Raw genomic sequence first — 14814 nt, forward strand, 5'->3', positions numbered from 1 at the left:
ATTTCCTTCTTCTCCCTCAGCACAAGCCGTTAGCCATTCCCCCTGTTTTAGACATTGTGGATGATGTGTTTTCGGAGTCCAGCTTGACCCCGGACTCCTTACCTCCAGCTCCCAGTAAGCCTGACAGATATTACAGGGTCCCTGACTCACATAATTTTTTATTTAGAAACCCTGCTGCTGATCCTGAAACTATTTCACAGGGTCCAAAGGGAGTTAAGGCTTCAACAGCAAAAATTCCTACCCCCTCTGACAGAGATTCAAGGGCACTGGACAGATGGGGAAAAAAAGTTTATACATCTGCAACCTTGGCAATCAGGGCCTTAAACTGTCAATTTCATATGCTTAAGTACCAACAACATGTTATGGGATTGCTGAAACAGAAAATTATGTTGATTTCAGAATGTGCAGAAAATAAAGAATTGCAGGAATTCTTGCATACAGCTGAACAAGTGGGAAAGCATACTTTGCAATGTGGTTTTGATTCTTTAGAGGCCTCCTGCAGGGCCGCAGTTACTGGATCTGTGATTAGGAGGCATGCCTGGTTAAAGGAACAAATTTTGCCTGGTCATGTTAAAGCTAAATTGCTAGATGCACCTTTACAGCATGATTCTCTGGTTGGTATTAAGGCAGAAGAGGTTTTAAAGAAAATGGAAGACAAAGCTAAGTCTATGCAAACTATTAAAGACTTCTTACAAGTGCAGCCACCAAGATTCAGTAGACACTGGCCTGCAAAAAATTGGTCCTTTCCAGTGTCAGACAGAGCTCAAAGGGGCAAATCCAGACACCCTAACAGTTCCAGATACCAGGTGCAAGACTCATACAGGTCAAAGCAATGGGGCGCATCCACCTCCAAATCTGGAGGAGATAAAGTGCAAACCTACAGAAAGCAATCCCAATGACTTCCCTCTGCCTACACCAAGGACTTATCTTTTGGCAGCACCCATAGGGGGAAAATTAGCACTTTTTGCTCAAAATTGGCAGTTAATAACCCAGGACAAGTGGGTACTAAACATCGTATCACAGGGATACAGATTCCATTTCCACACTCTGCCAATGGCAAATGGTTGGCCAGATCTGCCAAAAAAATCAATGGGCAGAGGCACAGAAACAGGTTACATCCGTCATGGATATGGGGGGCATTCAGACAGTACCAGAACAGGAAAAATGACAAGGTTTTTACTCGACTGTTCTTGGTACCCAGAAAGGACAAGGCCTGGCGGCCAATACTGGATTTATCGATTTTGAACACATACCTGGACATTCCAAAATTCAAAATGCTGGCTTTGCAGCAGCTTTTGCCCATGCTGGGCAAGAATGCTTGGCTGGTGACTTTAGACCTAAAAGAGGCATACTTGCATGTCCCAATAAGACAGTCATGCAGAAGATACCTCAGATTCAAGGCTGACTTAATGCATTACCAATTCTCTGCACTGCCCTTTGGCTTATCTACTGCGCCTAGGGTCTTTACAAAGTGCCTGGTACCAGTAATTGCATTTTGCAGACAAAGATGTATACAAATATACCCTTTCTTGGACGACTATCTCATTCAAGCAGAGAACAAGGACACTCTTCTTTGACACCTGGCGTTTGTGAAAAGGCTTCTAACATACCTAGGTACACAATAAACAAAAATAAATCACAACTGGTACCCTCTCAAAAGATAACATTCCTGGGTGCAAGCTTGAATACAACTGCCAAGATGGCCTACCTCACGCCAGACAAACAAAGGCAACTGACTACTTACTTCAAATTGATGGCAACAAAAACCCAGTCTTCTGCAAGACAAATTCTGCAGGCTCTGGGCTTCATGGCATCCTGCATCCTACTAATTCCATATGCAAGACTACATATGAGGAAACTTCAATGGTACCTAAAAAGTTTATGGAGTCAACATTCACACAGTCTGGAAACCATGATTCCTCTCATTCCCTGCCTGCAACAGGAGTTTCTATGGTGGGCAAAGGCCTGCCACCAAAACATGGGACGGCCCTTCACTCTAACCCCTGCCAGCCAAACCTTAACAGCAGACGCATCAGATTATGTCTGGGGCGGGGCCCACATGGCAGGAAGATGCATTCGGAGCATATGGCCACCAAAACAAATGCATCTACATATCAACTAGAAAGAGATGCTAGCTGTTCAAAATGCCCTAACAACCTTCAAGGACTTGCTTCATCCAGGACAACTACTGATAAAGACGGACAACACCACAGTCATGTGGTATATAAACAAGCAAGGGGGCACACACTCATACCCCCTTTGCAGATTAGCCATGGCACTGTGGGACACAGCTTTTACCTACCAAATACATCTTCAAGCTCAATTCCTGCCAGGAAAACAAAACACTGTGGCAGATGATTTAAGCAGAAACCTTATGGATCCTCACGAGTGGAAACTAAATCCAAAGTCTTCAGCATGATAACAGAGAAATGGGAGAGCCCAGACATAGATCTATTTGCCTGTCCTCAAAATTATCAATTGAAAAGATTCTGCACAAGGACTTATCACAGACAAGCATGGAAAGTGGACGCACTATCGTTCAATTGGAAAAACCTATCAGTTTACGCCTTTCCTCCTCTGCCTCTTCTACCCAAGGTCCTCCTAAAAGTCAGACAAGAGAAGCCAAAGATTAATTTAATTGCCCCGGACTGGCCCCGCCAATACTGGTATCCAATCCTAAGGAACTTGTCTCAATACCCACCTTGGACCTTGCCTCAAAGACCACAACTACTGTCCCAGCAAAACAGTCAGATCCTGCTCAATCAACTACAGACTCTGAACCTGGCAGCATGGCTAATCATGTAATCATACAAACGATGCCTCTCAGTAAAGCTGTGATGGATGTCATTTTGGAAGCCAGAAGGCCTAGTACTAGAAAATCTTATGCTGACAAATGGAAGAGATTCTGTGCTTGGAATCAAGCACAGGAACTGATACAGCAGAACCACATATTCCTCAGATATTACAATACTTAACTGAGATGCTTGACAAAGGCCTATCTTTCTCATCAATCGAAATCCATGCCTGTGCCATTTCGGCTCATTACAGTACAGAGCCACCAATTTTTTCTCATCCTTTAGTAAAGCAGTATCTTAGAGGAGCCAAAAATTTAAGGCCTCCTAGAAGATCACCATTACCAGCATGGGACCTCAATTATGTGTTGGAAAAGCTCACCCTGCCTCCATTTGAACCAGCTTCTACCGGTGATATAAAGTTCTTATCATGGAAGTCAGCTCTGCTACTAGCAATTACTTCATCAAGGAGAGTTTCAGAGCTACAGGCCCTCATGGCTGTAGAGCCTTTTTATCATATTTTACCCAGACAGGGTGTCTCGGAGGACCAATCCTACTTTTATGCCTAAGGTGGTTTCCAGTGTGGCTCTTAACCAAACAATTCATCTGCCAACTTTTTTATCCAAATCCGCAGAACAAAGGAGAGAGAATTCTGCATTCCTTGGACGTACACAGACAGCTAAGATTCTACTTGAACAGGACTAAAACTCTAAGAAAAACTGAGCAATTACTAGTGTCATATGCTGCAGGATCAAAAGGAAAGGCTATTTCAAAGCAGACAATTTCAAAGTGGATAAGCCACTGCATCTGTTTCTGCTACTTACACCGTGGTAAACCTGTGCCCAAGGGCATTAGGTCCTATTCCACCAGAGCTGCAGCTACTTCAGCAGCCTTTCTCAGAGGAGTACCAACCAAAGACAGTCTAGAGGCTGCTACTTGGAGTTCTGTTCACACCTTTACAAAGCATTACCATTTGCCTGTCTACTCTAAGTCCAGGGCAGGCTTTGCCACTGCAGTGCTGCAGGGCCTTATAGCCGCACCTAATGCTGTTTAGCTCCAGCCTCCCAACCATAGCTTTGGGATTCTACCCAAATGTAATGACTGCAACAGTGAAACATGAAGAACATAGTACAGTTGTGTACACTTACCATAAATGTAGATGTTCGAGTGTATTCACTGTTGCAGTCCAGGTTACCCTTCCGCCAATCCCCTGTCATTCTGACATTTATCTTTCCTTCTCTGTCCTCTACAACCTATGTGGTGTATTTGCTTGTAGATGAAGGTAAAGTTTAAATTGATGCATGTATATTTATATTTATATATATCATATTGCTACCTTTTTGGGGACACCTGACATTGGGGGCAAGAAAAACTAAAGAAAATGGTGTTGGCTGCATGTTTTATACCCCTGATGACCTGACGTCATGGAAGAGAAGACAGCAACCGACGCAGGACCCAAGACTTTGGAATTCAGGCCGACTGAGGGCAACCTGCCAGCTGATTACCCAAATGTAATGACTGCAACAGTGAATACACTCTAACATCTACATTTATGGTAAGTGTACACAACTGTAATTTTCTAAGACTGTTAGCCAAATGGTTAAGAGATTGCATCTCTTTTGTATATACATCTAAAGGTATATCTTTCCCCACACAATTCAAAGCCCTTTCTGCCAGGTTCATGTCAACATCCCAAGCTTTTTGGTCTACAGTCTCTATTGATGATGTTTGTGCAGCAACGTTGTGGTCAAACTCTCATACTTTTGTTTCACACTATAAGCTAGATATTACCTCCAGTGCTGCTTTTGGTTCTGCAGTGCTGTGGAATATCCTTCCATGAGGGGCCGCCCAAGGTTACAGTAGCTGGGGACTCTATCCCGCAGGTTGAGGAATGAATGAAAATGACATCATCAAGTAAAGAAGTTATGTACTCACCATAACATTCTATCTGTGTTGTCTGTTTTCATTCTTCAGCAACTTTCCCACCCTCCCTTCCCCTGCCCACAGCTGTGAAAGACCTGACTGATATGCCTATAGGAACCAACGTTTGTATATAATCTGAACTATGTTAGCAGCAAACTCAGTCTCAGTAATCTGGGGAAATGTGGCATTATAGGTAGGGAAGGCACTCGAACTTTGGAGCCTAAGCTTTGGAAAGCAGCCGAGTCAGATCCAAGGGTCAGATCTAAGACCCACAGGTTGAGGAAGAATGAAAAACAGACAACACAGATGGAATGTTATGGTGAGTACATAACTTCTTTTTTTCACTGTCTCCTTGAACCCTACTATTTTTTGAAACAGTTTGAGAAATGTCATGTTCGACCAGTCTGTCCTTCATTTATCTGAATAACTACTTAAAGCTTATATTTTCCAGTCTTTTTTTTTTAATTTGACTTTATATGTTCATCCAGTGCCTCACTTAGTTTAAACACTCTTGAGTGTATGTGATTTGTTTGTTTTTTAATTTCTGGAAGCTATCTCTTGTATTAAAAACAAAGCTTACACCGCCTTTTCCTTAACATCTGCAAAAGTCTTCCCAGACAGAGCTTTCTTCTCTTTTTCTAGCTGCTTTTCCTCTTTCTTTTTTTCCAAATTTCTTCTTTGCTGGTGTTCAGGCAATGTAATTGTTGGCCAATAACTGAATTTTACTGAAATTGATAACTTTTGCTGACTTTAACGGTTTCTGCCTTTGCCTAAACTAGAGTAGTACAAATTCTTTTTTTATTTATATCAGGGAAAGCTATGTACATTAGTGCAGCCATAAAGAATAAATTGCTTTGTTAATTATACGTGTAGCAACTGCAAGAACTGCAGTACTTTCACAAGGAGCAACCATTCAAGTTGACAGGAGAATTATCTCTTCATTTAGCCGCAGCTGTTAGTGGTAGTTGCAACATAAAAAGCATTCTTTACCAAATACAGTTTATATCAGAAAGTTTGTTGTATATGTGCGGGATTTGAAATGAGGCAAAGAACCCCATCTTGCTAACTCTCAGATAACTTTTAAATGTTACTGTGTGAGCCATCTACCCCTGTGGTAACAAGCAGGTGTACCATCATAGTTGAAAAGAGTAGAGTTTGCAGTCCCACCGTAGCATCTGTAATGTGAATAGCACAATTTTCTAATTTCTGTCTTACCCTTCTCCATGATTGCAAAAAAGCTGTTGAAGCAAGTACTTTGCATTTATTTTTGTGGTTTGTGCTGAGAATGGAGAGTCTGGGAGATGAAAAATTGATTATCAGCAAGCATTCTTTGTGGCATGCAAAGGGTGGATAATCGAGTGGAAAAAGCCACTACCACCAGATCTAGTGATATTAGACACTGTCCATTTACTCAGCTTTGAACAAATGATGATGAAAACAGAATAGTTAACTCTATCTAATGAAAAAACTAATAGGTAGATCTGTTAATGAATTAATATTAGCAATAAAAAACGGTCGGAGTCACAGTTCTAAGACCCTTTGTATAAAGGGAGAAGTGAAGTAGTATTTCTTTTTGTCAGTTTCCATTTTCCACTGTGCCATTATTTTTGTGTACTTGAAAATGATTGCCTGAAATTGTCTGCGTTGAAGTTAAAACATGCTTCTGTATGTTAGTTAAGCATCCATTTAGGGCAGTTAAACAGGATCACAGACTGCAGCTCCCTTGAGCGTAATCATTTTTTAAAGCAGCCAAGAGCCCTGTTTCATTAAGTTAAATGACAAATGTTCTGTTTTTCCCTATTGAAAAATTGTCTGCTTTAACTCAAGGTAGGATGTTTGATTAACACTATTTGCACATATGTAGCCATTGAAACATTAAGCCAATCTTGAAATTTATCATTTGGAAATCAGGCTTAATAGTATTCGTTTTGTTTTGCATTGCAACATTTTATTAAATTAACGTGTGTGATTTCTTCCTTGAATATTTGGTATAGTTTTAGTTAAATTTAAAGCATTAAATTGTAAGTAAGAGCAAATTTTATGCAAGAAAACGGTAACTCTAGACCTTGTACAAACTAAAAAATGTGGGTGCAGATTTGCTCTAATTCCTGGCAGTGTCTTATTGAATTGATTTCCCACATTTTGCAAGAATATTAGTAAATGTTTAGTGTGCTTTTCTTGGCCTGGAAAAAGAAAGTAAATGTACCTTGCATAAAAATGTTTGTGGGCCAGAGAGAAACACCACTTATATATTTACATGTGGTCTGTAGAGGCCAGACTTGTAATTTAGGAGACTTGTGCTTTTACTGCTGTCTTTTGGAGGTTTGCATTACCCTTAAAAGTCTGTGCTTGATCTAGAAATCAGTCGTATCATATTTTGTTTGCTTTAAAATCTAATGTCATTTTTTTTTATAAAATTTCTTCCTTTATATGCAGAATTCCTGTAGTGTTGCTCTTTTACACAAACACCTCCAGCTGCTGCTTCCTCATGCGACAGAGATATTTTCCCGTTCTGCAGTGTTGTTGAAGGAGAGTTCTTGGAATGGAACTGTTAAAAAAAAACTTCGAGGTATTAAGCTGAATGACGTTTTAGTTATCTACATTCAGACTGATGTTGCTTAACAGATTTCTGAAAGTTTGAATGTCTGAGCTTGCATTTCAAGTATCAAAAATGTTAAATGTTATTTTTTATTTAAATAAGGTTTGGAAATGTGTGACTTATTGCTTCCTTCTGATTCAAATTGGACCTCTGCTGACAGTCACCTTTACCTCTGGTACTTTTCAGCCTTCTTTGTGGATACCAGCAGCTTCTGTACAGACAATCCCATATATAGTCCTTCACTGAGCGGGCCATCTGACTTGCTCAAAACTTTTTAATAGCTAGCCAAGTCATAAATGTCAGGGGAGCAAGCGTTCAGTTGGATGAGTGCAAGGGAGCCAAATTCTCTAACCAGTTGAGCAATGTACAGTGATGTGAATGAGTCGAGTGCATGTATCTGTGCATTATGTTCAAGACATCTGTCACTCGCCATTGAGGTACATGGTGGCCACCACATGTCAGATTGAGGTGGCATCTTATCTTTTTGACCCATGACACCAGGGATAAGAGAGCTGGACATAGGTTCTTTCCATTTTGTCCCCCACCCTAGGCACTAATGCTTCCAGTGTCTTGGGTCCATTATTGAACCCAGGCAAACCATTTGGCCTTCTAGAAATGTGTAACTTTCATGAGGAATGCTTAGATTTCTTCTAGCTTGTTGAAAACTTTTTTAGACTACTTAATATTTGCAGATCTGCCTGCTCCCCCAGTTTAGGAGCATCTCTGCTAATGTTGCCTTCTGTAAATTTACTGATGCTTGATTGATAAATTAATATGCAGAGTAGTAGAAAGTAAGATGGGAGCTGAGCAGTTCAGATTCCGATCGAATGCAGCACAACTAACCTGATGTTTGCAGTGAGATAGATAGTTGAGAAGAAGCTAGAGATGAGTAAAGAGTCTAATTGGACATTCATTGACCTGGAGAAAGCATATGACAAGGTCCCAAGAAAGGTCTGTGTAGATGAAGTACAGTACCAAACCACATAAAAAACATCCAATGATCACGAAAAGCTGCTGTAACAGGAACAAGACACATTGGCAATTCTCAGGATACAAAATAGTTTATTGGAAGTAAAAAATGAGCGCTTTCGCGTGGTCCATCCACGCTTCATCAGATAAATCACATAGACCTGTTCAGAGATTATATACAACCGCTCAAGGCGGGAAAGTCTGCTCATTAATCAATTAGCTTTAAACTATGCTAAAAACATTAAAAACATTTAACCATTTAAATGCATTTATGAACTCAGATCTTGGGCTACTATATACTTTTATATTTTCAAAGAACATCTGCACGTGTTCTTATATAAATATCTATGGTATTATTGTAACCAATAAATAAAATGAAAATGTATGCATAAATTAAAACATTAATAACACTTAATTGAAAATTAAGCTCATTAATAAAAATTTTATAAATTTATATAAATCAAAATTTACCGAATGGTAAATGAAGTGCTTCTCTGATATATAATGACAAGTAGTATTAGCCAATTTAGTCATATTTAAAATAAAAATCACTGTGTGACTTATAAAACTTGCCAATGATTGTTGAGCATGATGTTATAAGTATATACGTGAACTTAGTGAAATACATCAATGGATGTCATATGGATTTCATGTAAATTCAAGTAGTATTATATGACTGCTCTTTAACTCAATTGTTCTGAATATATAGTATATAGTGAATCCATCCATGAATCAAATATGTATATATAAATATTATGAAATATAAACATGTAAATAATTACATATCTGATTAAATAATAAAGATAGATAAATCTAACAAAAAATATATTTATAATATGTATATAGGCATGAAACCTATACTAATAAATAATAATAAGTAATAAACTTAAAACATGCAATGAATGAACAGTGCTTACAAACATTAAAACTAAATTGTACCATATGAAATCTATCATAGGTATCAAAAACCTAAATATTTACTTCCTAGATATTAAGAAGGGTTTAATGGACACTTGACTATTAAGACCCGGCTCTATGTGTGCTCCCAAACGGAATATCCATTTGAGCTCCATTAGTGCCAAGTAATTCTCTTTGTCTCCCCCTCTTTCATTCTGTTTCACTATTTGTAAAACTCTAAAAGAAAAGGAATGAGTAGAAAATTCCATAATATGTTTAGCCAACGCATTATTATCTGTGGCTTTACGTATATCATAGAGATGATTGTATATACGTTCCTGTAGTCTTCTCTTTATTAGCCCCACATAGAAGACCTCACATTTATTACAGGTGGCTAAATATATCAAGTTTCTAGTATTGCAGCTTGCTCGGAAATTTGGTTTAAAAACATAATTAATGTTAGGATGTTTAGAACACTGTGTCTTGGCTATGTATCTGCATCTGTTACAGCTATAACATGGGTAAGTACCAAAATCCTTGGTGTTAATGCTATAAGTCGAGATATCATCTCCCTCTGTTTTAATATGTATATCACCACATAAAATTCTTTTCAGGTTCCTACTATTCTTATATGTGAAAGTGGGACACTTACTAATAAATTTCTTAGTGCAAGAATCTATAGTTAGGATATGCCAGTTGTTGTAAATAACCTGCTGAATCTTTCTAATGTCACTAGTATATGTAGTGATATAACTTAAATGGTTACTGGTGGCATCCTCTTTCCTATAAGGTCTTGTATCATTTCTTCTACACTTCATAGTTATGTTGTCCTTTTTCATAGGTATAATGTCACCCAAAATTTCAAATTTGATGTTACTGACCATGGTGGAATTGTATCCTCTACTAATAAATAACTTCTCTAGGAAGCATGCTTCTTGGTTCAATTCATCTATGTTACTGCATAATCTCCTAATCCTGGTGAATTGACTCTTGACTATGGCTTGAAAGGTATGCCGGGGATGCATGCTATCAAAACATAGCATAGAGTTCTTCCAAGTTGGTTTCCTGTATAGAGTGGATTCCAAAGTGCCTTCCTTTGTGAACCTAAGAGTGACATCCAGGAAATGAACTTCTTGGTCAGAAATTTCATGCGTAAAACGTAAGAACGTACTAGTAGTATTCAAATGTTGCAAGAAAGATTCAAATAACTCCAGGGTGCCTTCCCAAATTATTATGACGTCGTCCACAAAACGCCTATAAAGTTTAATGAGCTTGAAATTCTCATGCGTGAAAAGGTATAACTTTTCCCACCACAAGACTACCAGATTGGCATAGGTATTAGCGCAGGGGGTGCCCATGGCAACCCCCCACTTCTGTAAATAATTAATACCACCAAACATAAAGGCGTTATTGAATAATACTAGTTCTAACAATTGATCTATCAATATGATTCTATCTTTGGAAAAATTGGTCTCTTTAATTAATAGTTCATTAATATACTGCATACCAGTGTCATTAGGTATCGAAGTGAATAAATCCTTGACATCCAAAGTAATCAAAAGATATGATTGACAACTGTCTAAATTTAAATTTAAACCATTTGGCCTTCTAGAAATGTGTAACTTTCATGAGGAATGCTTAGATTTCTTCTAGCTTGTTGAAAACTTTTTTAGACTACTTAATATTTGCAGATCTGCCTGCTCCCCCAGTTTAGGAGCATCTCTGCTAATGTTGCCTTCTGTAAATTTACTGATGCTTGATTGATAAATTAATATGCAGAGTAGTAGAAAGTAAGATGGGAGCTGAGCAGTTCAGATTCCGATCGAATGCAGCACAACTAACCTGATGTTTGCAGTGAGATAGATAGTTGAGAAGAAGCTAGAGATGAGTAAAGAGTCTAATTGGACATTCATTGACCTGGAGAAAGCATATGACAAGGTCCCAAGAAAGCTGATTTGGGCAGTCCTGCTGTGGTTCAAAGTCCCAGAAGCCTTGGTAGAATTGGTGCAAGCTATGTACAAAGGCTCAATGACTCAATTACAAATAGTGTTCGGTCTTACAGACGGGTATGTACACCAGGGTTCAGCTCTGAGCCCACTGCTGTTCATACTGGTGATGGACTACATTAGCAAAAAAGTCGAAGGGGAGTAATTAATAAAGTTGCTGTATGCAGACGATGTGGCATTATAGGCAGACTCTGAGCAAGAATTTTAGCAAAGGGTAGGGGAATGGAATGGAAAACTGAAAGCACATGGAGGATTGAAATTGAGTACAGATAAGATGGTTGTAATGGCAGCAAATGGTGGAAATCAGAAGAAGCTGAGATAGGCAAGTTAGTGGAATAGGTTAACAGCTTCAGATGTCTGGGTAGGGTGGTTGAGGAGAAGGGAAGTCTGAATGAGGAGGTCAAAGCTCAAATCAGATGGGTTGCAGCCAACTGGCATAGTGCGTCAAGTGTAGTATATGACAGAAGAATACCAAATAAGCAAGTAAGGTATACAAAACTGGGGTGTAACCAGTACTACTGAATGTCATGGAAACCTGGACAGTAAAGGCAGAGCAGTTGAGGAAGCTAAAGGTGATGGAGATGAAGTGCCTGAGATGGGTGGTAAGATGCACACTGTGGGTTAGATGAAGAAATGAGGACATAAGAGCAGAAGCTAAATTAGCTCCGGTTGCAGAAAATGGCAAAGAGATAAGATTATGGTGGTTTGGGCACATGTGCAAAAAAGCAGAAGACAATTTACTGAAGAAGATTTGGAACAGACAGGAAGAAAGTGAAAGGAAAGAAGACCTGCAGCTGTTAGGCATGAATGTCAAAGAAGGCAGGAGAGTGGCATTCGATAGAGAGAGAGATGGAGACAGTTGGCACATCATCCTATGACCCCATGTAGAAAATGAGAAAAAAGGGGGTTGATGATGATGTCAGGTTACTGATGCTGTTTATTTTGGAGCTTCTTTGCTGCACACTAAATCTTCTAGATCACTCATTTAAGTGCTCAAGATCCTCTGTGACATAGGATGTTCATCGTGTTTCACTGCTGCAGTCATTACATTTGGGTAATCTGCAGGCAGGTTGTCCTCAGTTGGCCTGATTAACAAAGTCTTGGGTCCTGCGTCGGTTGCTGTCCCTTCTTCCATGACATCAGGTCATCAGGGGTATAAAACATGCAGCCGACACCATTACATCAGTCTTTCTTGCCGTACAGTGCCCGAAGCAGAAGCAGTTCGCAAGTGCCGGTCGGCCGACTCCTGAAATTTTAGTTTTCGAGTTTCAGAACCGAAGTCTTCAACTAAAGCTAAGTACCCCGTTGGGGAAACTTTTTCTTGCTCCTTACCGATGTCAGTAAAAGTTAATAATTGCATTACTTGTGGAAAGCAAATACCTCATAAAGATTTTCATTCGTACTGTGTTCCTTGCCTAGGCCCTGACCACGACGTACCTTGCTGCCGGTTTTGTGCTTTATTTAATCAGCGCACTATCCATCGTCTGTATTTTCTCACCACTAAATATTTCGGCTCTTGGTTTAATTATCCAGAATTGTCGTCGGTTAGCCATTCGACTACCGGGATTCCGAAAAAATGCAAAAATAAAGATAGAGACTGACCGCCGAGGTCCAAAACTGCCGATGACGCTTCTCCTAAGCCAGTCACCAGTTCGCCGGTACTCAGTGAGGCGCTTTTGCAGCCCCTGATACCCACTACTTCTGATTCGCAGGCCTTTACTGAGACCCATTCGGAGTCCGGTATGCCGTGAGATGCTTCAACTATGGAACCTGCGGTTGTCTCTACCTTGGATGGGTCCAGAGCTGCTGTGCAGGCACCGGCTTCTGAGGGTGTATTCAGGCCTACGGACTTGCATATTAAACTGACACCTCCTTCTTTACTTAGGCCTAAATCTCGATCTATGCCTAAAAAAACGACGCACAGGCCACATGCTCAGGCCTCTATGCCTAAAAAACAAATTATCAGAATGGCTGAAGATCTAATAACTCTAATCAGGGGTAGCCAACCCCCCCCTGTCCTTCCAAGAGGCCTAGGACTGAAGTTGATTATGAATCTTATGATCAGGATTCTGTTTTTTTCTGATTCTTCTGATGATCTGGGTTTGCCCTTATCTACTTATGAAGATTCTGATGCAGAGGACTCCATTCCCTCTGCTTCCCCAGTGGAGGATTTTTCTTTTGGGGAAACCTTACATACTCTAAGGGAGCATTTCCACTGGGAAAGCCAGGATTTTTCTGATTCAGAAAAGAGGCTTAGGGATTTCCTTCTACCTCAGCATAGGCCTTTAGCTATACCTCCTGTAAAAGACATTGTTGATGATGCTTTTTCGGAATCTAGTTCAGCTCCTGATTCCCTGTTTCCTGCTCCTAGAAAACCTGACAGATACTACAGGGTCCCTTAGTCCCACAAGTTCCTTTTTAAAAATCCTGTTGCAGATCCAGAGACTATTTCACAGGGGCCCAAGGGCATTAAGGCTTCTTCTGCTAAAAATCCTACCCCTTCTGATAGAGACTACAGGGTGCTGGATAGATGGGGTAAGAAGGTTACACTTCTGCAGCCTTGGCCATTAGGGCTTTAAACTGCCAATTTCATATGTTAAAGTATCAGCAACATGTTATTTGACTGCTTAAACAGAAAATGATGTTGATTCCTGACTATGTGGAAAATAAAGAATTACAGGATTTAATGCATTCTGTTGAACAAGTTGGAAAACATACTTTGCATTGTGGTTTTGATTCATTAGAGGCCTCTTGCAGGGCTGCTGTTACTGGGTCTGTGCTCAGAAGGCATGCTTGGCTCAAGGAGCAATCTTTGCCTGATCGTGTTAAATCTAAATTGTTGGATGCTCCTTTAAATCAGGACCGCCTGTTTGACAACAAGGCTGAGGAAGTTCAGCCTCCTAGATTTAGTAGGCACTGGCCCTCTAAGAATTGGTCCTTTCCAGCCCCTTCCAGGTCTTCTCAAGCCAAACCCAGACACAGCAAAAACCCCAGGTTTCAGTCCCAGGGGACACACAGAACTAAGCAGTGGGGGGGGCCTCCACTTCTAAATCTGGGAATAATAAGACTCCCCCCATGGTAAACTGTCTCAATTACTCCCTTTTAAAATTTCCAAGCACTTACAACTGACTGCCCCTTTGGGGGAAAGATTGCTCTTCATGCAAAGAATTGGGAACTCATTACTCAGGACAAATGAGTTTTAAATATAGTGTCCCAGGGATACAGATTTCACTTCCACACATTGCCAACACCAAGCAGGTGGCCGGACCTACCCCCAAATCAGTGGGCAGAGGCCCAAAAATAAGTACTTTCTCTCTTAAGCATTTGGGCTATTCAGCTGGTACCAGAAGAGGAAAAGGGACAAGGTTTTTACTTGAGACTTTTCCTAGTGCCCAGAAAAGACAATTCATGGCGTCCTTCCTGGATCTGTCTACTCTAAACACCTATTTGGAGATTCCAAAATTCAAGATGCTGACTCTTCACCAATTGCTTCCTATGCTAGGCAAAGATGCCTGGTTGGCAACACTAGATTTAAAAGAAGCATACCTGCACATCCCAATCAGGGAATCTTGCAGAAGATACCTGTGCTTCAAAGCAGGCTACACGCACTATCAGTTCTGTGCACTGC

General features: G+C 40.2%; 1 protein-coding gene across 5 annotated transcripts in view; it reads left to right on the forward strand.

Annotated features, from left to right (window-relative positions):
* The window catches only part of HERC1 (HECT and RLD domain containing E3 ubiquitin protein ligase family member 1), a 3987333-nt gene that overhangs the window by 897169 nt on the left and 3075350 nt on the right, over nt 1-14814 (forward strand). For all 5 annotated transcript variants that reach the window (XM_044077739.1, XM_044077741.1, XM_044077740.1 and 2 more), the window contains exon 16: nt 7152-7284. In XM_044077739.1, coding sequence (XP_043933674.1) covers nt 7152-7284 — 133 coding nt within the window. The remainder of the gene's footprint in view (nt 1-7151; nt 7285-14814) is intronic.

The sequence above is a fragment of the Protopterus annectens genome, chromosome 7.part0 (genome assembly GCF_019279795.1).
Source record: "Protopterus annectens isolate FY-2018-M chromosome 7.part0, PAN1.0, whole genome shotgun sequence".
NCBI lineage: Eukaryota > Metazoa > Chordata > Ceratodontiformes > Protopteridae > Protopterus > Protopterus annectens.